The 27555-nt window shown below is 47.4% G+C and overlaps 1 protein-coding gene and 1 long non-coding RNA gene across 9 annotated transcripts; one reads left to right on the top strand and one right to left on the bottom strand.

Annotated features, from left to right (window-relative positions):
* Positions 1-48: 48 nt before the first annotated feature.
* On the bottom strand, positions 49-27425 carry NFE2 (nuclear factor, erythroid 2). 8 transcript variants are annotated; one of them, XM_045061892.1, is made up of 6 exons: positions 27289-27425; positions 22202-22250; positions 8579-8671; positions 2908-3019; positions 2524-2692; positions 49-1333 (listed from the first exon to the last, which is right to left on the bottom strand). In XM_045061892.1, the coding sequence occupies exons 5-6, from the start codon at positions 2635-2637 to the stop codon at positions 326-328; spliced, it is 1122 nt and encodes a 373-aa protein (XP_044917827.1). In that variant the 5' UTR covers positions 2638-2692; positions 2908-3019; positions 8579-8671; positions 22202-22250; positions 27289-27425; the 3' UTR covers positions 49-325. The 8 variants fall into 8 exon arrangements, with proteins under 8 accessions (XP_044917827.1, XP_044917828.1, XP_044917829.1 ...); XM_045061893.1 differs by having other exon boundaries at positions 22178-22250; XM_045061894.1 differs by lacking the exons at positions 22202-22250; positions 27289-27425 and having other exon boundaries at positions 8579-8977.
* Positions 1893-15138, top strand: LOC109501608. The gene is made up of 3 exons (XR_002159797.3): positions 1893-2233; positions 5589-5665; positions 14917-15138. It is a non-coding gene; the product is annotated as an uncharacterized LOC109501608 (long non-coding RNA).
* Positions 27426-27555: the final 130 nt, after the last annotated feature.

Here is a 27555-nt window from a genome sequence, read left to right on the forward strand (position 1 = left end):
GCTCAGCTCGTCACCCTCTCTCGAGAAGGAAGACACAGTGGAAGGCTATTAGTGTAGAGCGCTTTATATATCAAAGCTCAAACAAGAGGAGGAGGTTGGAGCCCCGGGAAGCTGAATCACGGCAAAGAGATTCCAACCCTCCCCTCACGTGCTTGTCTCAAGGCAAGCCTTCCTGGACACGCTGTGGACCCTCCAAACGCCAGGTTTCCCCCTGTCCCCTTCTGGTCTAGAGAACCCAGTTCCTTCTGGGCCTCAGGGTTGGGGAGTACCTTGATCGGAAGGGACTAAAGGAAATCTCCATCACAGTCCCACCCCTTCGGCCAGCTCAGTCTGTGGCCTCCATCTTGGTCCCCCGGGGCACCAGGAAGATGGCCCCATCAGCGGCCTGTTGCAAAGCATACTCTTCAGGGGAGTAGCTGTTGCCGGCTTCATCCCGCAGGTGCTGGAAAATGTCACAGTACAGCTCTGTCAGCTGTTGGCGCATGACCTCCAGGGTCCGGTCGGCCTCCCCTCTGGCCCGGAGGAGCCGCTCCCGCTCGCTGCCCAGCCTCTCCAGTTCCCGCTCCAACTGCACGATGGTCTCCAACTTTCTCTTGCGACAGTTCTGGGCGGCCACCTTGTTCTTACCCCGCCGTCGGATGTCCCGGACCAATGCCAGCTGGCTCTCCGTCAGTGGGTACCGCGCCAACAGCTCATTAAAGTCATCTACCGGCAAGTTGACAATCTTGTCCGTCGGGAAGGGAATCTTCATGGCCAGGGCCCGTCGCTCATCCCGACTCCCCGCCTCCCCCCGTGCAGTGGACTTGGCCCGCACAGGGCCTGAGGAGGGTTCTAAGGCTAAGGGGGTCTCTGCAGGTGGCAAGGCATAGTTGGGGTGGGCTAAGGAATTGGGCATAAGTGAGTAGGGGTACTCCACCGGGTACATCTCTACATACTCGCCGCGCCGTCGGCCAGCCTCTGTCCCCTCCAGCTCAAGAGATTCAGCATCGCTATAGTTGAGGGATAATCCTGAGTCAGATTCTGGGTCTTCTTGAGGCTTGGGGGGCCCCCCTGGCAGCCCAATGTCCAGGAGAGCCAAAGGATCTGAGAGGGGCTCACTGAGCAGACCGGAGAGAGTCAGTGGCTTGGAGACTGGTATGGCCATGTTGCCATAGGAGTATGAGGGGTCTGGGACATGAGATGTGGGTGCTGGGAGCTCATAGGGTGGTGGAGGAAGGGAGAAGCCAGCTTCTGGGTGGATTGAGCAGGGGCAGTAAGTTGGGGGCGGTGGGGGTCCAGGGTATGGGGCCTGGGCAGGGGGCTCAAACGACGTCTCACTTGGAGCATTTAGTCCCTGCAAGAAAAGCCATAAAGAAGTTTTGGAGACAGGCTGAGGAAGAGAAACCAGCTCTCTCTCAGGATCAAGCTGGGTCCTTCTGAAAGACACAGTGAGATAATAACAAGGGAACAGAAAGGTGCTAAAAAATCACCCAAAGCTTCTTGTAAGGTTGCAGCGTAGTTATTTTAAGCAGAAAGCAGCTTAAACTTGAATGAAAGTCACTTAAGTCCAACTTCAGAAAAAAGACTATCTAATGTTGCAACAACATGGAATCTCCTCTTCAGAAGTTCTGACTGGGTTGAAATGGCTGCTCTTCCTTTATTTCCTTCAGGAACACAAGAAGTGGTTATCTATAATGACCCCCTCAGACGCCTTTCCTGCTATGGTTATCTGGGGTCAAAGGGTCAAGTTCAGACCCTGGTCATGCCCTGGGTGCCCAGCAGAGGGAGCTGCTGCATGGGAGGAGGGCTTAGGGCAGATCCTGAGGACCCAGGCACAGTGGCAGGGGAGAAAAGGGGGGGTGGGGAGGCAGGCAGAGCCAGGTCTGGGGGCCAAGAGGCACCTTGGGGAGCTGGCGCTAGCTCTACCCTCTCCTCTTCAGTCCCTCTGTCCCTGCCCAGGTGCAGAGAGGAGGAGAGAACATGCTGGAAACAGAGCCCCCAACCCACATGGAGGAGCCACCGTGCTCCAGCCCAGCTGGGGACAAAGGCATCATTGTGAGGCCAACAGACACCCCTTTGTCCAACTAGCAGGAGGCGAGGACCCCGTCATAGTCTGACCACCCCCCTTCCCGAGGCCCCTGAACTATTGCTCTACTACCTGAGGGAAAGGGGCCCCGGCATCTGAGGGCAAGGGGAGGAAATGAAGGAAGAAGATGGGCAGGATTGGAGGAGAGGGGGTTCAGAAGGGAAGAAGGTGAGAAAGGGTAGGCGGGGCAGGAGGTGGGGTAGAATGATGTGAGCAGAGTGGCTGCTGGGAGCGCTTACACCCCCCAATCAGATTCTTCCGCCACTCCTATCCCCTGCTCCTCTACACCCCTTTCCCCTTAATGTTCTGGTCTTTCATCCGGATCCCCCTCCTACTCCGACCCTTCCTTTTCCAGTCCCTGGAAGCTTCCCTGTTTGCTCCAGTCCCCTGCCTTAGTCCCAGCCAGCCTCCCTGCTTCTCTGCTCTTCCCTCCCCCAGGTTCCCCCAGCCCCGCTCACCTGCAGCTCAGTGATGGACATGATCTCTTGCCAGGTCAGTTCCATCTCGCCCAGCTCCAGAGTGGGCAACTGTGTCACCCTGTTCCTGCTCTGCTGGGGAGGACACGGGGGCATCCTACTGGGCCAGGGCCTGGTCCAGGGTCCCCAAAGCCCAAAAGGCCCCTGCAACCTGTGGCAAAGGAGAAACAGGCTTTGAAAAAAGAAAAAAAAAAAAAAAAGAAAAGAAAAGGCCCCTCGAGTGCCCAGCAATTTTGTCCTGCCTTCATGGAGAATTCCCTGCAGCCTCGCCTGAGAGAAGGACAGGCCTCATCCCCCCCCATTATGTTGTCCTCATCAACCAACTCCTTAAGCAAAGGCTTGTCTGCGGTGTGATCTCTGCCTCACCTGCTGTGGCTGTAGTCGGTTCCTTTGGGAGCACAGTAGGGCTTCACCTTCTTTTTCAGACAAGACGCCTCCTTCTCTTCCTCCTACTTCTTACTCCCCCAAAACCGTATCGCTGGGCAGGGCAGAAGTCACATCTTCTGGTTTGTTTTGGTTTGGTTTTTTTCCCTTGTTCTGGGGCAACATCAGGGATCACTCTGGCTTTCCTCCTCTGTCCTCAGTTTTCCTCCTCTGTCTCATGTTCTCAAGATGAGAGTAAGTGCTTGGGGATCCCCAAGGAGTGTGTTGTGGGAAGAGCCAAGCAGACAGCCCCTCCCCTTCTCCGAGATATGGCCCAGGCCTGGTGGCTGATAGCAGCCCTGCCTTCTCCTCCTATCCTGGCTCTGGGCTCCCCTGCTCGTGCCAGATAAGAGGTTTATCAGCTGGAGGCAGCAGAGGAGGAATGGTCTCTGGGGACACTGGACCTCTCTGTCCTATGTCCCTGCAGGGTCATCTCAGCCATACCCCAACCCACACAGCCAGGCTTCCAGGGTTCCTAAAGGGACAATCATAGCAGAGACCTATTAAGAACTACCAAGAACTGCGCTGATGTTTTCACCATCGTTACTAGTTTATGAGATTGATTTTCAACAAGATCCTATAATGTCCATTCAGAGAGTGACACCCAACCTGGGAAATAACAGGCTCAGGTCTGGAACATACTAGCTAACTCTGCTAGCCCATACTGGCCTCTCAGACCCCTTCCCATCCCACTCTTGTGTGTCCATACTCCAGTCCTCTATTGGTGGTCTACATCCTATATTGGCCAGTCAGTTCTGTGGAATCTCTTTTCTCCTCTTCTGGGGAATATCCTTTAGAGCCGTACATACACACTCCCCTTCACACACCCCCCCCCCCCCGCTTTCTTTGATGTGGGCTCTAGCTGCTGGTCAGCCACAAAGCAGCAGTGTGAGGTTGGGCAAGGCCATCGCACTTCTCTGAGCTTCTGTTTCCTCATTTATAAAACCAGGGAGTTGGATAAATTGAACTCGGAGGTCCCTTTCTGCGTGGGCAGCTTAACATTCTCAACAAACCCTCACCCCTGCCTTCATCTTCCTCTTTATCTGCCCCTCTCCTCATCCTACCTCCCTATTCCCAACACCCATCTCCCTGCATCTGTTCTCTCTGCCTTTGGCAAGAGATTCCAAGTAGATTTTGCAGGGGCCTCCCAATGTCTTAGAGCCAGACCCAGCACCCTACCCCTGCCATATAAGTAAAGGCAGGCAGGCTAGGGGGTGGGAGAAACTTCTGAAAGGACAGAGGATAGGACTGGATGACTTCAAATTACATGACCTTAGATCATCACAAAGATGGCCTATCACAGCTATCTAATATGGAATTCACTCTTTGACTTACCCCAAATTAGCAAGAATTACAAATTATCCTTTTAAAGCTGGATCTACCCTAGCCCTTGCCCCCACCTCTTTGTTACAGTGCTATCCCCAGAGCTGGGAGCTGGTGTAGGCACAGGCCCTTGGCCAGTGGGCAAAGTGGGTGGGGTGTTTATGTCTGTCCAGGATGCCATTTCAACACCGGAACCCCACCCTCCCCCACCCAGGTTCTGGAGGAAATTGCCCAAAGGCAAAGTGAATGGAGAAGGGGTTTAGGGGTTTAGGGGGCAGGGACAATGCTTCTTGCCTCATAGTCCTTCACATCCCCCTCTGCCCCCCCCCTCCGCCCCACCTTCTCCCTCCTTGTATCTTCCTGGATCTGACTCTTAGGTGCAGTTCAAAGATCCTGCCCTAGGAGGCAGGAGACCAGGTTCTATGGCCTTCCAAATATGTGACTTTGGCCAAATCACTTCCCCATTCAGTTTCTTCCATTAAATGGAAACAGGACCCTAGAAGCTCTTTGCTATGAGAGGCAGTATCTGGCATCTAGTTCAGGCAGTCAAAAACTGGACGATGCACTGCATTCATGCATCATACTTGTAAAAACACAGGCTCCTTCCTGCAAGCCATCCCAGACCTACTGAATTGAATTCATAGGTGCAGGTACCCAGCAATCAGCATTTTAACAAGTGCCCTAGTGTTTCTGATGCCAGAAGCCCACCCCACCTTGAGAAATGCTCAACTAGTCCAGCCATATGTACTTACAGGAAAGAACACAAAGCCAGAAAAGAACCTGGCAAATGATCTCCAGACTTCTCTTAGCTTCAAACCCATGACCCAGGCAAGGCTGGATTCTAGGCTGCCCTGGTCTCTGAGACTAGATATCAGTCCCTTCTCATGAAGACCAGGAGCTCTATCTGCCTTGCACCTTTGAGACAAGGAAATGAGAATCCAGAAGGGTCCCTCGGGGAGGCAAGAGGTCAGGGAAGAGGGAGTTGATGAGAATCTCTGGACCAGCTCCAACCATCTCCCTGGTGCCGCGTCAAGTTTGTACCAGGCCAAAGGGGAGTAGTATGTTTTCCCCTAAATACTCAGGGATTGGTAGTGGTCTATACACCAGGCATAGTCCCCTCTGGGTCTTAGGAGCCTACCTTTCTAAGGATGGGACTGGAAGACGGGCTGGCAGCTAGTGATACAGATCAGGGAGGAGGGTGTAGTCAGAATTGGATCAAACAGAACATCACAGAGGACGCAGAAGCTGGACAGATCCTGGGAAAGGAGAGTGAGCCTCTCCGTGTCCCTTTTGCTTTACAGTAAACAGTTCCCAGTTTCCAGTTTCACCTGCACTTTGAGGTCACACAGCCATCTTCCTCCCCACCAACATGTATCAGGTAGGACTGAAGCCATCTTCAGGGACTCTAATCCATCCTCCTTCCTGTGATCCTGATGGTCCTACCCAGAAAGATCTTATCACAGGAAAGTGATCACAGAATGATATGGAGCTTTCTGCTTAAGGATTCGAGATGAGGACCATTTGGGAAGGGATGCCTTGACGGGGAGACAGAGATAGAGAGGGTGCTTGCTTCTGGGATCCTGTTCTGAGGCTTGTTAGACCACCCCGCCTCTCCAGGTGTCAACAGAAGCAGTGAAAGAATGGGCACGGATCAGCAACACCTGGGGTGTTGGAGAGGCAATCGAGCAAGCTATTTAGAGAGGTTAAGAAGAATCCCAAAAGAGGGAGAGACACATAGAGGTAAAATAGAGAAACAGAACGGAAGAAAAGGGGAGAGAGATTTGCTCAGAGTGAGGATTAGTCTCCTGAGGGCATACATGACTCAAACAGGTGTATGGGAACAGGGGAGAAAGGCACACGTCTCTGTTATCCTCACTCAGTCCCTAGAAACCAAACCCCGGTCATTTGGGGGCCAATGACTAGAGAGAATCCCAGCCCCAGCAGATCTGATACCTCCCCTCTTCTGTTCCACGGCTACCCTGCCTCCTACTTCCCAAGCTGCTAAGATTTCCAGTCTGAAGGAACCGAACTGGGGGCCAGATGCCTTCCTCTCCCTGCTGGTTCCAGCTGATCTCTAACTGCCCCGGGGGCCTGGGAGAAGTGAGGGGGGCAAAGGAGGCAAGACCTCAACAGCCCTGCGCCCACCACTCCATCCTGCTGCCGTGGTTGGCAGCGATCCAGGCATCCGGTGTCTCCGATTCCTCACCTTCCCCCAAATCTTCCCAGCTGGCCAGACAGGGCAGTGATGGACGGGAGTAGGGAAGGACGGTGCCATATACCTGAGAGTCTATCGGCTCTCCAGGGGCAGCCCCCTGCCAAAGGGTTCTGCCTCAGCCCCTCAGAGGTGCCTCGGAGGACCCCTGCCTGGTCCCCATCTACAGCCTCTCACCCCAAGCCTCTCAGAGTGCTCCAGAAGCCATCAAGGTCTTCTCCCAGATGAATTCTCAAAGATGTCAAATTCCTAAACCCAGGGCAGCCTGGGAAGCCCTGAGATCTCCTAGGGACGTGAGGAAAGTTGGTTCTTTTCTCCCTCTGCACCTCCACCTCCCCAGCTCGCCCCTCGGGGGATCCCACTGAAATCCCCCTCCCACCCCGCCCGTCAGGCACCTGTGCAGGGTCCAAGCAGAGTGAGGAGAGAGATGTGGCTCCGGGGTGCTGTCTCTGGGGAGGCTGGGCCTGGGCTGACACCTCCTGGGTGAGGATCTCTGCTACCTCTGAAAACGGGGGAGGGCTGCGCCCCGCCCCCGGGCCATTACTGAGCACTGAGTATGGAGGGAGAGCGCCGGGCGGCGCACCAGCCTCCACTGTGAAGCCCTCGGCCTGAGTTCTCCGTCCTTCCTCCAACCCTCCCCTTTCCCCGTGGCCCTCCTCTCCTCCTGCCCCTTCTGGCCAAGAGAGGAAACTTGAGCCCGGTGTGGTTTCTGCCCACACCCCGCCCCCACCTTGTTCCCCGGCCAGCGGGGGCACACACGGTTCCCAGCGGCTCCCAGCCCTCCTTTTGAGCCCAGGAGTCCCGCCAGGCCTGCGTTTCTCCTATGCACAGGATGAATTCCAACCCGGTAGCCCGCTCCAAAGTGACCTCTAAACTTTATACAGGTCGCAACCTCCTTCCTTCTGCCCTCTTGACTCTCTCTGAGACAGGGAAACTGAGTCACAGCGAGGTGGATGGCAGCGAAAGATAAGGACCCGATGTCTAGTGTCCCAGCTGCTTAGGCAGGTGGGCATGGAGGGCGCTGCTTTTATTTAAGGAAAGCCTGGGTTCTGGGAAAGAGGCAGGGGAGCTCTTTTGGGGAGGAGGGGCAGTTGCTGCTTTGATGTGTCCTTTCACCTGTAGCCCTCTCCCCTCCCCCAGCAGCCTCAGATGTCCTAGGACAAAGGCCTCTTTCTTGGCCAGGTTTGTTGTCAGTGTGTGAGGGGAGTTGGATGTGTGTGGGGGCGCCCAGAAGGGACACTATTCACCTCTCTTAAAGGGGGCCCTGGGTGCCAGGCCGGGCACCCGAACACATGGCAGCCGCATACTCTGGACAGCCCAGGACACCTGTATAGGGTATCAGGTTCATCCCCAGCACCCACAGCAGCTCTTTCTGAGGCCAGTAAGTACTCCCAGAAGTCACTCCATCATCCCTTGGCCTCCAACACACAACCCCAAGACCCAGGCCAAACAGATCTCTCTCTGGAGACCAGAAGAGGCTTCCTTCCTCCTAGCTTACTTTTACTGACTCTTAGCTGTCAGGAAAGTCCCTCCTATGTCTAGCTTCAGTCCTTACAGCTGCAGCTGAGGCTTTTTCTCTGTTTTTTTCTTCTTATAATGTTCGAGTTATACTGGAAACAAAGAGTGGGAGGCAGACAGGTGTCACCCCAAGGCAGAGCTGGCACCCAGCCAACATCCTCTGATAGGCTCCTGTTCACTGTTAAAATAATGGGAATGTTCTGTTTCCTTTGGTAACGCATAGCTGCTGGGAGTCCTCCTCCAAGTGTTCCCCACCCCTACAGCTCTACATCAACCCCACTTCTCCCTTAGGGACCTTCCACAGCCAACAGCACAAGCAAGCAACTCAAGCGGCAGTTTGATACGGCTTCTTTGCATCCTTCTTGCAGCCTGTGTGTGTGGGACTGATCAACACCCACCCCAAACCCATGGTTACATGCTTTGGATTCCATCTCTAGCCCAGGAGATGATGATTCTACATGCGTGATCTATGTAGGACAGGAGGGGACCCACGGCTTCATTGCACGGCACATGTGGGTCCGGAATCTCTTGATGACCTGGCCGTGAATCTGGGTCACATACCTGGAATCTGGGCATTCAGACACAGCTCTCTCAGTGGCATACTTATTCTGGCCCCTCAGAGGGGATGAAGGGTGGCGATAGTCACACTGGTGGCTGATTAAATAATGATATCAGGTTACAGCTAGTCAACACACAGTTATTGAATGAAAACTACCGGTTCAGGCCACGGTTGTGGCATTGCAGATACAACTGTGGATAACACAAGCCTCATCGCTCGTTAATTCATTCAACAAATATTTATTGAGTGTCTGCTATGTTTTATACTCCAGGAACACGAAGATGAATAAGACATAGTCTATGTCCTCACTCACAGTCTAGTTGGGGAATGACACTAATAAAGGTCTATATAAAGTGCTCTGGGGGCGCCTAGGTGGCTCAGTTGGTTAAGCGTCCAACTTTGCCTCAGGTCATGATCTCGCCATTTGTGAGTTCGAGCCCTGCGTCAGGCTCTGTCCTGACAGCTTGGAGCCTGGAGTCCGCTTCGGATTCTGTGTCTCCCTCTCTCTCTCAGCTTTCTCCCCTGCTCACACTCTGTCTCTGTCTCTCAAAAATGAATAAACGTTAAAAAAAAAATGAAAAAAAAAAATAAAGTGCCATGGAGTCGAATTTCTGCTTTGTGAAATTCAGGAAAGGCTTCACAGAGGAGGTGACGATTGAGCTGGGCTGTGGAGAATGACTAGGGGTTCACCAGACAGAGAGGGGGAGAAGGGTGTTCCAAGCAAAGGTATGAAGGAACAGAGGCATAAAATGTGAAATAGTACTTTGGGTCTACTAGGGTGGGGTGTGGGGTAGGAGCAGTGGAAGAGAAGCCTGGGAAGTTCGGAGCTAGATTGTAAAGTCTTGAAAGTCAAGCTAGGGAAGCAGTTTCCTACTTATTTCAGGGGAACAGACACGATCATGTACAGCGAACCGAGTGAACAGATAGTCTTCACTGAGGCGACTGGCCAGACAGAAGTGTCTCTCCCACCTCTCCCCCACTCTCCTCCTGTAGGAAGAGGCCATTACAGCTGTTCCCAGGCTGTGTCCTGCCTCCAGAGCATCCTTTACAGCCCTCAGGGGTGGGAATGATTCCTTCAGCTTCTGCCTCTCAGATTCCTGATGTCCAGAGTCAACGGCCTTCTTCTTCTTCTTTTAATGTTTATGTATTTATTTTGAGAGACAGAGACCATGAGCAGGGAGCCGGAGAGAGGCAGAGAGAGAGGGGGAGAGAGAGAGAATCCCAAGCAGGCTCCACACCATCAGCACAGAGCCTGATGCCAAGCTTGAACTCACAAACCGTGAGATCATGACCTGAGCTGAAATCAAGAGTCAGATGCTTAACCAACTGAGCCGCCTGGGCGTCCCCAACGTCAACAACCTTCTATCTTAAGTCTTTGCCTTAATTTACGATTAACAGGGAATTAGGAGCCTGAATGGGTTGGATCATGCCTGTGGCTTGGCAAGGCAAGATACCTGAGAGTTTCCTATCTCAAGATTCTCCCCCTTCAGCAAAGGTAGCAGAGAGAACATGGAGAAAAACATAGCAACAGATCTTTACTGTTATACCATCCTCCATCCATGCTGCTCACCTATCCCCAGAAGGCTGACTTGTCACCCCTGATGAATCCACCCCCCACCCTCACTCCAACGCATGTGCACACCACCACCAGCATCAGGTCAAGCCACAAGCAATGTTGCCAAACACCCCACTGGGTTATGCAACCAGCTTCCCGAGTGGGGCGGGGTAAGTAGAGGTGGAACCAGGGGAGGGCCATGGGTCCCAGAGGGAGATGGCTGCCTTGCCTGCTTGCCTGCTGGTCTGACCGCAGTGGCCCCAGGGGGCGGGGGCAGGCCTGGACCTTTATCAGTGCCCTGCAGGGCTGCACCCGCCACCCCCCGGCTTCCTCTCTCAACAGACGGAAAGGGGAGGCAGCCACAGGAGGCGAGGGGAGGGCTGGGCGTTATCCTAGGCACCAGAGCCTGGCGGTTACCCCGGATGGCTGGGGGAGGTAGGGATGGGGGGTCTGGGACCCCGGAATAGTTGAGGCCCCTCTTACTAAAGTAAACTGAGGCCCAGGTAGTAGAACCAGATCTCCTAAACCATCCATTGGTTTCTTCCTTGTGTTCTAGTTTGGGTGAGGATCATATAAAACTGTCTTTGAGGAGGTTGCTTTGCAGTGGTTAAGAATTCTTAGAGGATTGACTCAGGCAGGAGTTGAGGGGAGACTGAGTCCCACTCTCAGACCAAGAAACCTTGGAGCTTATGGGTCCAAGGTGTTGGGTAAGACTGAGGTTCCCAGACTCCAGCATCTAAGAGCTATGCCCTGATAGCAGAACCTAGCCGTGAACCCCAAATGGGTGAAGGCTAATAGATAAGTCCAGAGTAGCCCTGAAGGAATAACCCCCAGGGCTCACTTCTAAACCTCCAAAGAGATGTGAGCATGACACTTAGCAGAATGCAGGAGGACCAGATCCTGAATCCTGAGGCCTGGGCTTAAGTCGGCATTTCCGGGCGATGTGCCTTGGGGCAGCCCACCCTTTCTGAGCTTTGTCTCCCCACCTGAAAAATGGAGATAATGATGATAATACCTATTTGGTGGTGTTGTTGGGAAGATGAAAAGGAATCAATAGGAAATTGGAGTCTGTTATGGTCGGGAAAGGGAAGCTTCAAAGCCTGAGGCCGCAGGGCCTCGGGGGCTTGAGGAATAAGACCGACCCATCTGGAGGCCACACTCCTGTGGAGAGATGCTTGGAACAGAATGGCAGCCAGTGGGCAGCCTGACTCTGGGAGACATCTAGGCCTAGGATGCAGCAGTTGGTTGGGGAGAGTGGTGGCTAGACTTCCAGGAACTAGCCCTCAGGCCATGGCTCTCCCACCGGCACTATTGGGCGGGGACAGTTTTAGCCACACGATGGGCACAGGGCCAGCCTTATGGGCTTCAGCCACCTTCCAGGAACCCAAAACCCCTACCCCCACCTCACCCTGTCGCAATCCTCTGCAGGGGCGGGGCTGCCTAGGAAGTGCCACCCTCTGCTCCTTACAGGATGAAAGACTTGATGCCTATTTTTTTTTTTAATTTTAATGTTTATTTTTGAGAGAGAGAGAGACAGAGCGTGAGTAGGGGAGGGGCAGAGAGAGCGAGAGAGGGAGACACAGAATCCGAAGCAGGCTCCAGGCTCTGAACTGACAGCACAGAGCCCTAAGCGGGGCTCAAACCCACAAACTGCGAGATCATGACCTGAGCCAAAGTCAGATGCTTAACTGACTGAGCCACCCAGGTGCCCCTAAATCTTTTCTTTTCTTTTCTTTTCTTTTTTCTTTTCTTTTCTTTTCTCTTTTCTTTTCTTTTCTTTTCTTCCCTTCCTCTTCCTTCCTTCCTTCCTTCCTTCCTTCCTTCCTTCCTTCCTTCCTTCCTTTCTTTCTTTTGAGAGTGCATGAACTGGGGGATGGAAGGGAGGGGAGAGAGAGAGAATCTGAAGCAGGCCCCATGCCCAGCCCAGAGCCTGATTTGGGGCTTGATCTCACGACCCTGAAATCATGACCTGACCTGGAATGTTTAACCAACTGAGATGTTTAACCCACTGAGCTATCCATGTGCCCCTAAATATTTTATTTTATTTTTGAAGTTTATTTATTTATTTTGAGAGAGAGAGTGTATGTGTGTGTGTGAGTGGGAGAGGAGCAGAGAGAGAGGGAGAGAGAGAATCCCAAGCAGGGTCCACACGGAGCCAGAGTCGGGGCTCCAACTCACAAACCGTGAGATCATGACCTGAGCCAAAACCAAGAGTCAGATGCCCAATTGACTGAGCCACCCAGGTGCCCCTAAATATTTTATTTTCTAATATTTTATTGTGTATATGAGTTTGTGCTTTATTATATTCCCCTGTAATCGAGATGGTATAAACTGTATTGTACAAAACTTGACTCAGGCACTATAGCATTAAGACTAAGAACATGAATTTTAGGGGCACCTGGCTGGCTCAGTCAGTGAAGCACATGACTCTTGATCTTGGGATTGTGGGTTTGATCCCCACATTAGGTGTAGAGATTACTTAAATTAAAATCTTAAGGGGCACCCGCCTGGCTGGCTTAGGCGGAAAAGCATGCAACTCTTGAACTTGAGGTCGTGAATTTGAGCCCCATATTGGGTGTAGAGATTACTTAAACAAATAAAAACTTTTAAAAAACCTTTAAAATTTTGTTTTCTAAATTTTTTATTTGTTTAAGTAATCTCTATACCCAGTGTGGGGCCCGGACTCACAACCCCAAGATCAAGAGTCATATGCTCTTCTGACCAAGCCAACCAGGCACCCCCCCAATTTTTTCTTAAAAGTTTATTTATTTATTTTGAGAGAGACAGTGTGTGAACAGGGGAGGGGCGGAGGGAGAGGGAGAGAGAGAATCCCAAGCAAGTCCCTCCTTTACTGTCAGCGCAGAGCCTGATTCTGGGATTGATCTCAGGAATCGTGAGATCACGACCTGAGCCAAAATCAACAGTTGGACGCTTAACCGACTGAGTCATCCAGGCGCCGCCCCCCCTCCAAATTTTAAAAAAATGTTTATTTATAAGGGGTGCCTCAGTCGGTTGAGCAACTGACTTCGGCTCAGGTCATGATCTCACGGTTTGTGAGTTCGAGCCCCGCGTCGGGCTCTGTGCTGACAGCTCAGAGCCTGGAGCCTGCTTCTGATTCTGTCTCCCTCTCTCTCTGCCCCTCCCCCACTCATGCTCTGTCTCTCTCTGTCTGAGAAATAAATAAACATAAAAAAAATTTTTTAATGTTTATTTATTTCTCAGAGAGAGAGAGAGCGCGCGTGCGCACACATACGGGCAAGTGGGGGAGGGGCAGAGAAAGAGGGGGACAGAGGATCTGAAGCCAGCTCTGCGCTCAAACTCATGAACTGTGAGATGGTGAACTGAGCCAAGTCAGACACTAAACTGACTGAGCCACCCCGGTGCCCCCCGCCACCCCCCTTTTTTTTAAGAGCATGAATTTTGAAATTGGAAGCGCCTGCACTCTGACAATCACTTTGAGATCTCAAGCAAATTATTTAATCTCTCTGAGCCTGATTTTACCCACCTAGTAATTTGGGGGATAATAACAATACTTATATGTTATTGTGAAAAATAAATTAGTTAAAAACCAGGTATATATGTTTAATTCAGTGATTCAGTGCCTGGGATATAGTGAGCACTATTAAATGGTACATATGTATGTGGCACATCTGATATTATTATTAAATAATTAAATTATTACATTAAATTGTTGTTAACTAGTAGATAAACATCTTATTGAGAAGGATTGCATTTCATGTTTTGTCTTTTTTATATATACAAGGTGTCTAATTCTGAGCATAAATACTCTCACTCAATCAACAAATATTTCTAGAGTACTTACCAAGTTGCTAAATTTGGAGGATACCAAGAAAACTAAGTTGTGATTTTTGCCTTTGGGCACTCACAGTCTAATGGTGCAGACACATGTATAAACAGATTAGTGGATATGGCCAGTGATGTGAGGATAGGTAAGTTAATTTTGGGGGGAATGAAGGAAAAGGGGCAACTATTTTAGGGAAGGCCTTGGAGAGGAGGTAACCTTTCAACTAGTCTTGAAAGATGGAAAAATCTGAATTTCCTAGGGAGAAAAATGAGTGACAACATACCGGGCAGAAGAAACAATATATGCAAATGCACAGTTGTGGGGGAAAAGCCTGTTAGATTTGACCAGTTACATTGTATGGAAACCCCAATGTTGTAAAAAGAGGTTTGGGTGGAGAGGAAGTTTCCTGACGTTTTCTGGGACAGCCGAATGGATCTTAATGAAGAGATTCAGGGCCCACACCCTGCCTGGAGGCTAGTTGCCTATCAAAGTTCTCAGATAGCCCCCTCCCTCCAAGTACCCTGGGCCAATTTGGGTTGACCTACCCTGGGAAAACTTAGAGGGCTTCACTGAGTTTCTTCCAGTCTCTAGAAGTGACCATCTTGGCCAAAACTGACAAGGAGGGGACATTCTGGGGTTCTCTTCACCTTGGTGAGCCTGGGCTCACCTTTATGTAGCACAGGGAGACACTGGGTGAAAGTTGCCTAATTTGCCCCGTGCCTCTGGGCCCCTTCCAAAATTTTCTTGTATTTAAAGCTTCTTCCAAAAAGCCGTTCTTCACACTAGGGACTCACGTTTTCCCTGTTGGCAATTCTTAAGTGTGTTCTCCCTGTTTGCAGCTGAAACCATGCTCGTAACCTGTATATCCTGGTCATATTTTCCCCAAAGAGATCACTTGCCAGAGAAGGAGACACCCACAAGGAGGAAGGTGGAGGGCTCCTGGCCTTGTCTTCCCCAAACTATCAGCTTTCCTTTTCCAGAATGAAGGGACAGAAGAAAAGAGACAGAGATCCAGACTGAGGTTGGTGGAGAGCCAGAAGCTCAGTTACCCGGACAAGAAATGAAAAGCAGACTTCATTGTTTCTTACTCTCTGGTGGGAGGAGAGGTGGAAAGAAGAAATAAGGAAAGACCAAGGGTTGGAGAAGAAAAGAAAGCTGGAACAATTTAATTCAGATAAAATCTGAAATGTCCAAGTAACTTACCTTCTGTGCACCATTTTCTGCTTTTTCTTTTCATACCCTAACACCACTCCTCCCACCCAATTACCCCTTTTTCCTCAAGGACCTCTAAACCATTGGTACTATGTCTTTATTTTATTCTTTAAATAATCCATCAACTGCCCTTCATATCCAGAACTATAAACTTGCAGACACTGTTAACTTCTTTGCCTTTTTCCCCCTCCATTCAACTTTCCTGGGGAAGAAAAAAAATCCATTCTGGGGAGCCTGACTGGCTCAGTCAGTAGAGCATACTACTCTTGATCTCAGAGTTGTTAGTTTGGGTCCCATACTGGGTGTAGAGATTACTTAAGAAATAAAAAAAATTGGGGCGCCTGGATGGCTCAGTCGGTTGAGTGTCTGACTTCAGCTCAGGTCATGATCTCACAGCTAGTGGGTTCGAGTCCCGCATCGGGCTCTGAGCTGTCAGCACAGATTCTGTGCTGCTTCGGATTCTGTCTTTTCCTCTCTCTCTCTCTGCCCCTAACCCGCTCTCATTCTGTCTTTGTCTCTCTCAAAAATAAATAAATGTTGGGGCGCCTGGGTGGCGCAGTCGGTTAAGCATCCGACTTCAGCCAGGTCACGATCTCGCGGTCCGTGAGTTCGAGCCCCGCGTCGGGCTCTGGACTGATGGCTCAGAGCCTGGAGCCTGTTTCCGATTCTGTGTCTCTCTCTCTCGGCCCCTCCCCCGTTCATGCTCTGTCTCTCTCTGTCCCAAAACTAAATAAAAAACGTTGAAAAAAAATTAAATAAATAAATAAATGTTAAAAAAAATTAAAAAAAGAAATAAAAAAATTAATTCTGGTTAAATCCAACAATTTAGCCTCTCCACATCTATACCTAGGCAGCTAAATATTGATAGAGAAAATCTCAGATTCTTGCTGAATTGTATCACTTTATTTTTCTTTGTATTAAAAAAAATTTTTTTTATGTTTATTTTTTAGAATGAGAGAGACAGGGGCGCCTGGGTGGCTCAGTCGGTTAAGCGTCCGACTTCGGCTCAGGTCATGATCTTGCGGTCCTGAGTTCGAGCCCCATGTCCGGCTCTGTGCTGACCGCTCAGAGCCTGGAGCCTGTTTCAGATTCTGTGTCTCCCTCTCTCTCTGACTGTCCCCCGTTCATGCTCTGTCTCTCTCTGTCTCAAAAATAAATAAACGTTAAAAAAAAAAAAAAAAAAGAATGAGAGAGACAGAGCACAAGCAGGGAGAGGGCAGTGAGAGAGGGAGACACAAAATCCGAAGCAGGCTCTAGGCTCTGAGCTGTCAGGACAGAGCTGATGCAGGGCTGGAAACCACGGACGGCGAGATCATGACCTGAGCCCAAATCCGATGCTTAACCGCCTGAGTCACCCAGGCACCCCTGACTTGTATCACTTTCAATTTATGCACCCAAAACTCAACATTGCCCAATACTACATTTCCCTGGTAAATTCTCATTTCTACTCTGCTCAATAACTATTTCACACCTTCTGTCTTCTAAAATCTCCAACACCCCCTCCACTTCCCTCTTAGCAGATGACCTGGCCTCGTATTTCATTGATAAAATAGGCGCAGTTAGATGGATTGTCTGATTTTTCTAATACCAAATCCACCAGCTTACTTGCACGCGTTCCCACATGCTGAGAGCCTTCTACCTTATTAAGATGAAAGAAGTATCCCTGTTCCCAACTAAAGCCACCTCCTCTCAGCTCTGTGAAAAGATGAGAAAATTCGATTCCTCTGATGTATAGCTAACATTAAATTCTGCACCATACACAGCAAGGTTGCTCTCTGTACAGCTGACTATGTGGTTTCAGTCCGGAGGAAGAGGCATACAATAATTCGGGGGGTGGGGGCGCTGAATTGCAAGGCGGCAGTCCTAAGAGTTCATCCAGGTAGGGGTGGGCGCCTGGGTGACTCTGTCGGTTAAGCGTCTGACTCTTGGTTTTGGTTCAGGGCACAATCTCACAGTTCATGGGTTCGAGCCCCACTGCTGGTGTGGAGCCTGCTTGGGATTCTCTCTCTCTGCCCCTCCTCTGCTCGCACTCTTTCAAAATAAATAAATAATAAAACTTTGGGGGAGCCTGGGTGGCTCAGTCGGTTAAGCGTCTGACTTCAGCTTAGGTCATGATCTCGGCGTTCGTGAGTTCGAGCCCTGCTTTGGGCTCTGTGCTGACAGCTGGGAGCCTGGAATCTGCTTCAGATTCTGTGACTCCCTCTCTCTGCCTCTCCCCTGCTCGCACTCTGTCTCTCTCTCTCAAAAATAAACATTAAAAAAAATTAAAAAAAATAATAAAGCTTAAAAAAAAAAAAAGAATTCATCCAGGTAGAATTCCCAACCCTTTCTCTTGGAAGAAAACAGCAGCTATATCACCCCGGGAAGCTTCCTCTTTGTGGTCTTAAGTTTCATCATAGTTGTGTGTTGGTAAGACACCTCCCACACTTCAGAGAAAAAGCCAGACTGCTGTTAGGTCAGAAAGAGACTACTGCCTTCTCTTGTCTCCCCAAGACCTGCTTCACTGTCAGGAGGTGCCTCCACTGAGCACCCAAGGCTTGAGGTGTCTTCACTAGTCATCTTGTGGAGGGAATGTGCTCACACCTGCAAGTCACCAGCAATGGCTGCTGACACTCTTCTGTCAGTGATTACCAGTGTTTGTGCTGTTTTGCATTCTGTAGAAACAATAGGTGATTGCTTTAGCAAGAGGCAGAGCAAGCCCTGGGCTGGGAGTTGGATGAAGTGTTTAGCACCTAGTCTGGGTGAACTCTGTGTGGCCCAAGGTGACCTGAAGTGTTTTCCAAATCTCTGTTCCACTCTAAAATGGAAAAACCAAACAAGAGAAACTCCTCTCACTACCTCTCCAAGTACACAAAGTAAGGCTCCTTCCACACTTGGGTTGATGTTAGAGTGACAAGAGATAGAAACATTGTTGATTTTTCTTCTTTAAGAGGATCTGGGCCTCAGCTTGAATGCCCAGAAGTTGATTTTGGCCCATCAATTCATCTTAGAACTCATTTATGCTGACCAAACTTAAAAGAGCATGAAGTATAAGCCATATGGTTGATTTAATGTCCCGCATATGACTTACGGTGGCCTAGACAATCCTCTTGACCAATCAAAATACTTGACAAGTTTGGAAATCAAACATTATAACTAGATGGTTTCTTGGTGAACAAGTGAATTTTTGGATAATTTTAATGGCTAATACAACTACATCCATGTAGTTGTACATCCTTGAGGCAGAACAGGAAATCTTCTTCCCTGTTACTGGAGAAATATTGACATTTTTTTTTTTTTTTTGGTTGGGGAGGGGGAATCCTATGAAGATTATCTCCCCCTTTTGTGAAGACAAGGTACAATTCAATTGATTGGGTTTTAGCTCCAGCCAAGCTAATATAATTGATTCTGTTTATGTTCACTTCAGCCATTTTATTATAATTGATTAGGTTAGGGTTTGATTGTGTTAGGGCTCCAGCCATTCTACTTTAAGTGATTAGGCTGTAGAGCTTTAGATATATTGATAGAATTATGCTTTCCTGAAAACGACACCAGTTCATTTGCTACTTCTACATATGGCTGATCTCATCCATTACACTTTGGCTTTTCCTAATTTCACTTGTGGTACACAGTCTTTAGGGGGTATTTTCCCACTGTTACTGTTCTGTGCTCACTGCAAACTGAAGAACTACAGTGGTTTCCTAGTTGCTCTTTTTGCCCTTCATCTCTCCTCGACCCCTTCCTGCACATGCAGTTGTCAAATGAATTATCTTTGTTTCTGTTTTTTTCTTTAAATTTTTTTACATTTATTTATTTATTTTTGAGAGACAGAGAGAGAGACAGCACAAGCGGGGGTTGGGCAGAGAGAGAAGGAGACACAGAATCAGAAGCAGGCTCCAGGCTCCCAGCTGTCAGCACAGAGTCCGCCGCGGGGCTCGAACTCACAAACCGCCAGATCATGACCTGAGCGGAAGTCGGACGCTCAACCGACTGAGCCACCCAGGTACCCCTAATTATCTTTGTTTTTAATGTTTATTTATTTTGAGAGACAGAGAGAGAAAGGGAGGGAGAGAGAGAGAGAGAGCGCGCACGCGGGAGCACGAGAGGGGGAGGGGCAGAGAGTGGGAGACAGAGAGAATCCCAAGCAGGCCCCTTGGTGCAAGCACAGAGCCCCACTCAAGTCTTGAGAGCCGTGACATCACCGCCTGAGCTGAAATCAAGAGTCAGACACTTAACAGACTGAGCTGCCCAGGTGCCCATCAAATTAAATATCTGAAAATTTCTTCCATGCAGCCTACAAAATAGGAAAAAATACTTGCAATTCATATGTCTGATAATGGCCTAGTATCCAGAGTATATAAAGAACTCTTAGGGGCACCTGGGTGGTGCAGTCGGTTAGGCGTCCGACTTCAGCCAGGTCACGATCTCATGGTCCGTGAGTTCAAGCCCCGCGTCGGGCTCTGGGCTGATGGCTCAGAGCCTGGAGCCTGTTTCCGATTCTGTGTCTCCCTCTCTCCCTGCCCCTCCCCCGTTCAAGCTCTGTCTCTCTCTATCCCAAAAATAAATAAACTTTGAAAAAAAAAATTAAAAAAAAAAAAAAAAAAAGAACTCTTAGAGCTCAAGAACAGAAAGACAAACAGCCCAATTTAAAAAATGGGTAAAAAGGGGCACCTGGGTGGCTCAGTCCGTTGGGCTTCTGACTCCAGCTCAAGTCAAGATCTCTCAGTCTGTGAGTTCGAGCCCTGCGACCAGCTCTGTGCTGACAGCTTGCTTCAGATTCTGTGTCTCCCTCTCTCTCTGCCCCTCCCCTGCTCCCACTCTGTCTCTCTCTCTCAAAAAATAAATAAACATTAAAAAAGTAGATAAATAAATAATGGGTAAATTACTTGAATAAACATTTCTCCAAAAAAGATTTACAAATGGCCAGCGAGTACATGAAAAGATGCTCACATCATTTGTCTTTAAGGAAATCAAAACCACAATGAAATACCACTCCATAGCAACTAGGATGGTCATTCAAAACAACAACAAAAATGGAAAACAGAAAATGTTAGTTATAATGTGGAGACATTATACCTTGGAAAGGAAGATGGTACACCTGCTGTGGAAAATTGCTCGGTGGGTCCTCAAAAAGTCACACAGAGGGGTGCCCCGGTGGCTCAGTCGGTTAGGCGTCGATTTCAGCTCAGGTCATGATCTCATAGTTTGTGGATTTGAGCCCCGTGTCGGACTCTGTACTGACAGCTCAGAGCCTGGAGCCTGCTTCGGATTCTGTGTCTCCCTCTCTCTCTGTGCCTCCCCTACTTGCTCTCTCTCTCTCAAAAAGAAATAAACATTAAAAAATTTTTTTGAAAAAGTCACGCAGAGAATTAATATATGATCTAGCAATTCCATTCTGAGGCATTTAAGCAAAAGAACTGAAAATAGGTACTGGAATGTTTGTTACATGAATGTCCATAGCACTACTATTCCATCTATAATAGGCAGAAGGTGGAAAGAACCCAAATGTCCATCAGTTGATAAACAGAACAGTGTATGTTGAACAATGGAACATTACAAGGCCCTGACAAGAAATGGAATACTGATACTTGCTAAGAAATATAGGCATCTTGGAAATGTTATGCTAAGTGAAAGAAGCCAAATACAAAAGGTAAAATACGGTATGATTCCATTTGTCTGAAGTATCTACAGAGATAGAAAGCAAATTGGTGGTTGCCAGGATCTGGAGGGAAGGGAAAATTGGGAGTGCCTTCTTTATGGGTACCAGGTATTTTTGGGGGGGCAATGAAAATGTTTTGGACCTAGATAGAGGTGGTGGTTGCATATTGTGAATGTACCTAATACCACTGAATTGTACACTTTAAAGTGGTTAATGTTGTGTTTATGATTTTGCTTCAATTTAAAAAATTGCTTCTGTAATCTCATGCCTCTGCTCAGAAGTGTTCAGTGGGTTTTAACTATTTTTAAGATAATAAATAACAATGGCAGAGCATGTAACAGTTTACATATATTTTTTACACATATTACCTCATTTAATCCTTCCAACTTTATCCCCACTTTGATATACTTTTTCTTCATTCGTTTTTTTTCCTTCATTCGTTTTTAATTATAAACACACGCTTGTTGTAACAAAGTCCAACAATACCAACATATACGAAGAAAAACTATTTAATAATCCACACTTTCCATCTCACCCTCTAGGGTAATATATATAGATTTAGATTTAGTTTTCTTTTCTTTTTTAAAAATATGTGCTATTTATGTACGTATGTATGTATCTGTGTAATCTCTGTACCTGAGTCGGGGTTGGAACTCATGAACCTGAGATCAAGAGTTACATACTTTACCGACTTAGCCAGCCAGGTGCCCCTAGGGTGACCTATGTTAATGCTTTTCTTCCACATTTCCCCCTATGTTATGCTCTCTCCTTTTTTTTTAGATTTTATTTTTGAGTAATCTCTACGCCCAACGTGGGACTTGAACTCACAACCCCAAAGATTAAGAGTTGTATACTCCACCAACTGAGCCAGCCAAGGCTTCCCCACCTCTATGTTCTCTCTGATTAGAGTGCTCTTCCCCCAGATATGAACATCATTCATTCCCTTACTCCTTTCAGATCTTTTATCAAATATCTTCTTAGTGAGGTCTTCCTTGACTGAACTTCCTGTCCTCATTTCTCCCCATTGTGAACGGTAGGGCTCCAAATTGTGCCACAGAGCAGAATGGCCCCCTAGCCTCCTCTTTAGTTTCAATTTCTCCCTAACACCTATCACCACCTAAACTCCTAGACAGTTTTCTTGTTTCTTTGGTTGTTGTCTGCTCCTGTTCCCCAACTAGAATGCAAGTTCCATGAGGGTAGGGATACTTGTTTTGTTCACTGCTATATCCCCAGTGCCTAGAGTGAGTGGCTGGCCCTCAGCTGGCATTCAATAAATATTTGTTGAATGAATAGAATAGAATAGGATAGGATAGGATAGGATAGAATCATTTACAAACATAGTTATTCATGATTAGAGTCTTATTTTCTTTAATTAAAAAATGCAATCATACCTCATAAATCCCTCTGCAACTTACATTTTTCATTCAGCATGTCACTACTACTTCTCCAGGTTAACGCATACAGCTAGAACATAATTTTTTATTAGTTGCATATTATTCCACAGTCTGGATGTACAATAACTTATTCAACTATTCCCTTATTTATACACAATAATATTATTTCTCGCCATTGTAAACAATGATGCAATCAGCATTCTTGTATATGTATCACTGCATATTGGGGTATGTTTTTATTTCTCTAGGTGAGGATGTACTTGTGTTTACTTTACAGAATATCACCATTATAGTTTCCAAGAGAGTGTCACGGTTCCAACTCCCACAATCATCTGGTCGCACTATAGCAGCTACCTAGGTTTGCATTCAAGGCATTTCACAATCTGGCCACAAAGTGCCTTTCCAGTTTTCTCTCCGTCCTCTCTGTATTCCTTCATTTGAATCCCCTGTGCCATCAAGTCAATCCCTCAAACATTTCTTACACAACCATGAAGACATTATGCTGAGTGAAAGAGGCCAGACACAAAGGGACAAATATTATATGATTCTACTTATAGAAGGTACTGGAATAGTCAAATTCATAGAGACAGAACAGTAGAATAGTGGTTACCAAAGGCTGGTGGTGGGGAGGGGTGAATGGGGAGTTGTTTAATGGGTACAGTTTGAGTTTCGGATGATGAAAAAGTTCTGGAGCTGGATGGTGGTGATGGTTGCACAACAATGTTCATGTACTTAATGTCACAGACTGTGCACCTAAAAATGGTTAAAATGGTAAAATTTATGCTATGTGTCAAATAAATAAAAACATCTTACTTTGTTTTACAATTGGAAAAGAAAAAGAAAAAAAAAACAGATTTCTTGTACATCCCAACCTCTATACCTTTATTCATAGCAAACTCTACCTGGCATTTCAGTCATGGCGGGCCTAACTCAATACCTCCTCTTCTCTCAGACCTTGACCACCTTCCCCAACCAATCCTGAGGGATCACTCCCTTCTTAATATCTGTGGTCCTTGTCTTTTAATCCTAAACTTCCCTTTGACACTGTTCATTCGTCTTTGTATCTTGCATTTTCACCAATGTTCATCCCATTCAGGAAACACTGTTTGAGTGTTACCATTTGAAGGTTAGGGTGCTAAAGAAATAAAACGAATGGGACACAGATGGTAAGTCTAGTGAGTTAGATCGATGTATTATAACATGGTTAGATCCATGTGTTATAGCATGGCTATGACTAGAGTCGACAATGTCAACAAAGAGGAGGCATCTAACTCCACTTGGGAACTTCAGAGAAGGCTTCATGGGAAGAAGCTGATTTTGTCCTTTAAAAAATAGCTTATTAATGGGGCGCCTGGGTGGCACAGTTGGTTAAGCGTCCAACTTCAGCTCAGGTCACGATCTCACGGTCCGTGAGTTCGAGCCCCGCGTCAGGCTCTGGGCTGATGGCTCAGAGCCTGGAGCCTGTTTCCGATTCTGTGTCTCCCTCTCTCTGCCCCTCCCCCATTCATGCTCTGTCTCTCTCTGTCCCCCCCCCCAAAAAAAATAAATAAATAAACGTTGAAAAAAAAAAGCTCTCCCTTCGTCATTCTTGACCTTTAAAAAAAAAATAGCTTATTAAAAGCTTTTTTTAATAACTTATTTTTCTCCTTTGAAAATAGCACTCATATACTTTACAATTTTATCTATTTATTCGTTTAAAATATTAAAAAAATTTTAATGTCTATTTTTGAGAGAGAGAAAGGCAGAGCACAAGTGGGTGAGAGGCAGAGAGAAAGGGAGACAGAGAATCTGAAGCAGGCTCCAGGCTCTCAGTTGTAGCACAGAACCAGATGTGGGGCTCGAACCCACAAACCATGAGATGATGACTGAAGTTGGACATTTAATTGACTGAGCCACCAAGGAGCCCCTTCATTTACTATTCTAGGGAGGGAGGGAGGGAGGGAGGGAGGGAGAGAGAGAAAGAGAGAGAGAGAGAGAGAGAGAGAGAGAGAGAGAGAGAGAGAGAATTCATTCAAGCAGGGGAGAGGGGCAGAGGGAGAGATAGAATCTTAAGCAGGCTCCACACTCAGCTCAGAGCTCAGCACAGCGCTCAGCTCCAAGACCCTGGGATTATGATCTGAGCTGAAATCAAGAGTCCGGTGCTCAACTTACTGAGCCACCCAGGCGCCCCAGCACTCACACATTTTAGAACACGCGGAAAATATAGAAACATTGAAAAAAGTCCTAGCAGTTCAAAAATACCACCAGTTACATTTTGATATATTTTCTTCCAGTCTTTTTCTCTATCCCCCCCCCTTTCTTTTAAAGATTTTATTTTTATTTTTAAATTTTTTTTAAAGATTTTATTTTTAAATAATCTCTACACCCAATGTGGGTCTTGAACTCACAACCAACCCTGAGATCAAGAGTCACATGCTCCACTGACTAAGCCAGCCAGTCACCCCTCCCATACATTTTTAATAAATTGTTTATAATCGTATATACATGATTTTATATTATGTGTGTGTATATTTATGGGGGGGGGCGGCGAGGGATGTATGCATTTCCTATTTGATTGATTCTAGAGGTTTTATAGGTGAAGGGGAGGTGGAAGCAAAAGGACCAGGAATGATCATAGAACTTTAACTGCAGATAGGGCCCTAGAAATCTCTGGTGGGCTGTACCTGGATGGCTCAATCAGTACAGTGTGCAACTCTTGATCTTGAGGTCCTGACTTTGAGCCCCATGTTGGGAGTAGAGATGATTTACAAATAAAAAAAAAATCTTTAAAAAGAAATAAAAATAAAAGAATTAATTTTTTAAAGACTCCCAACATGGGGCTCAAACTCATGATCCTGAGATCAAGATTCACATACTCTACCAACCGATCTAGCCAGGCATCCTCAAAAAAAAAAAAAAAAAAAAAAAAAAAATCTCTGGTCTGAGCCTCCCCATTTTTCCAGAAGTGGCATCTATAGTCCAGAGAGGGTACAATGACTTACATGGAAGTCTCGCAATTATTTTTTTTAAGATTAAAAAAACTTTTTATTTAAGTAAGCTTCATGCCCAGCGTAGAGCTCAACGTGGTTTGAACTCATGACCGTGAGATCAAGACTTAAGGTGAGATCAAGAGTTGGATGCTTAACCAACTGAACCACCCAGGTGCCCCAAAGATTTTATTTTATTTATTTTATTTTTTATTTTTTAAACATTTTATTCATTTATTTTTGAGAGAGAGAGAGAGTGCATGCACCGGAGGGGCAAAGAGAGAGGGAGACAGGAACCCCAAGTAGGCTCCACACTGTCAGTGCAGAGCCCAGTGTGGAGCTTGAACTCATGAACCATGAGATCATGACCCGAGCCGAAATCAAGAGTTGATCGCTTAACCTACTGAGCTACCCGGTGCTCCCAGAAATTTTATTTTTAAGTAATCTCTGTCCCTAACGTGGGGCTCAAACTCACAACCCTGAGACCAAGAGCCGCACACTCTATCGACGGAGCCATCCAGGTGCCCCAGAAATCTCCTACTTATTAAGTCACTACAAGAATTAACGTCTCCTATCCAGCCAGTTGTCTTCCCTCTACAGCACAGTCACGTAATAGCCTGGAAAGAAAAGAATGAGCCATCTTTTGGAACAATGTCTGACTGTTAAAATTTGTCAGTTACTCTGTTAAAGAAAAAGGAGCCCCCTCCCCCACTTTTCCTCCTCATGGCCTTATAGAACATCTAGCACTGGTGTAAGGAACCTCAGGTAGGAATGGAATACACAAGAGGCTCGTACCACAAATCAGAAGAGTGGATTGTAGCTAAGAACATGGTTTTAGAACCAGACCTCCTATGTTAGAATGTATGGTGGTCAATTAATCACTGTATGGCCTTAAGTCGATTATTGAATTGCTCCAAACTCTACTTTTCTCATCTATAAAATGGGAATAAATTTCATCTACTTCATAAAGCTTTTCTAAAAATATTAAATAATGTATTCAAAGACTTAGCAGGTGACTAGCACATAGTAGATGGTCATTAAATGTTCATTTTTTTAAAAATTAATTAATTTATTGTGAGAGAGAGAGAGTGTATGCGTGTGAACATGGGAGGGGCAGAGAGAGAGGAGAGAGAGAGAGAGAGAGAATCCTAAGCACTGACACTGCAGAGCCCCACGAGGGACTCAAACTCACCAACCGTGAGATCATGACCTGAGCCAAAATCAAGAGTCAGATGCTTAACCCACTGAGCCACTTGGGCACCCCAAATGTTAGTTTTATCATTAAGCTGCCAAGCTAAGGACAACCTTGTGATGCCAGGCACAATGCTAACTAAATATCTGAATAACTCCCCATTTGGACATTTGGAACAGATAAAGCCTAAGCCCTTACTTTCTCCAGATGTGAGGCTTGTCCCCTGGGATTTGACCAGAAAATCATATACCTTCCTTCATAGCATGTATGTTAGCTCTATAGTTTGTATCGTTCTATACATTTCTCTTAGGCCCTCTGACTCTACGCTCAAATTATTAGAAAAACTCCTGATAGTTTTGGGTGCTCTTCTTGGAGAGGTCCTGAAAACATAATTGTCAGAAATGGGGGAAAAAAATCCCTGTAGAGATAAGGCAATAGGTGTCCCTGACCTAAGGGGTGTCAGGACCAAGGAACCTAGCGGTAGGGGAAAGCTAGACTTCATCAAAACCTTTCCATATTGTGAAATCCCTGCGTTCAGTAAACTTCTCTTTTCTCATTTTGCAACAGCTTGTCCCTACTGGAAAACCGCAGACCCTGTCCCTACACCCTTCCTTATCCTGGACCCTCTACCCCTTTGTCCCTCCTACTCTCTCCTCTCTAGGGTCCAAAGCTCTAACATCCCGTTTCACGTCCGGTCAAAGAAAATCTACTTTTAGAAACTCATTGGCTTCTTGTCCTTCCTTGGGCCCAGCAAAGCCTGGGACTCCATCTTGGGGAAATTGTTACTGTAGCAGTTAACTCCCAGCGGCCTCGTTTTATTTAATACACTGGGCATCTCTTGGCTTTTACTCTGTGGTTGTGCAGATTTCCGGTGAGGATGCTGCACTCAGCGAGTCTGAGGGAAGAGCTAGCAGTGTTTGCTAAAGCAACCTTGGATATCAAGGGCCTACCTAATATGTGGCTCTTGGACTGGGGATTCCGGTGCGATTCCGTCACGAGCTGTCCAGTGTTAAGGGCTAAGGAGACACAGCGCCCCCTGAAGGGAGTGCGGATTAAAGCGCTAAATCAGGCCCACGAATATCACGTGGTCTCTTCTCCACCAATTGAAAATTAATAATCGCTTCCTCTGTTCCCCGTGGAAACAACCCCGCCCCCTGACCCTCCCGCCCCATTCAACCTTGAGGTTTTGGCGTTGTATTGAGTGTTTAATCTGACAA

This window comes from Felis catus, chromosome B4, assembly GCF_018350175.1.
Source record: "Felis catus isolate Fca126 chromosome B4, F.catus_Fca126_mat1.0, whole genome shotgun sequence".
NCBI classification, from domain to species: Eukaryota; Metazoa; Chordata; class Mammalia; order Carnivora; family Felidae; genus Felis; species Felis catus.

Coding starts and splice junctions, on each gene's coding strand:
- NFE2 (XM_045061892.1), bottom strand. CDS start 2,637: ATGCCCCCGTGTCCTCCCCAGCAGAGCAGGAACAGGGTGACACAGTTG. Junction 1,334..2,523: donor TGTCCATCACTGAGCTGCAG/GTGAGCGGGGCT, acceptor CTTTTCTTGCAG/GGACTAAATGCTCCAAGTGA.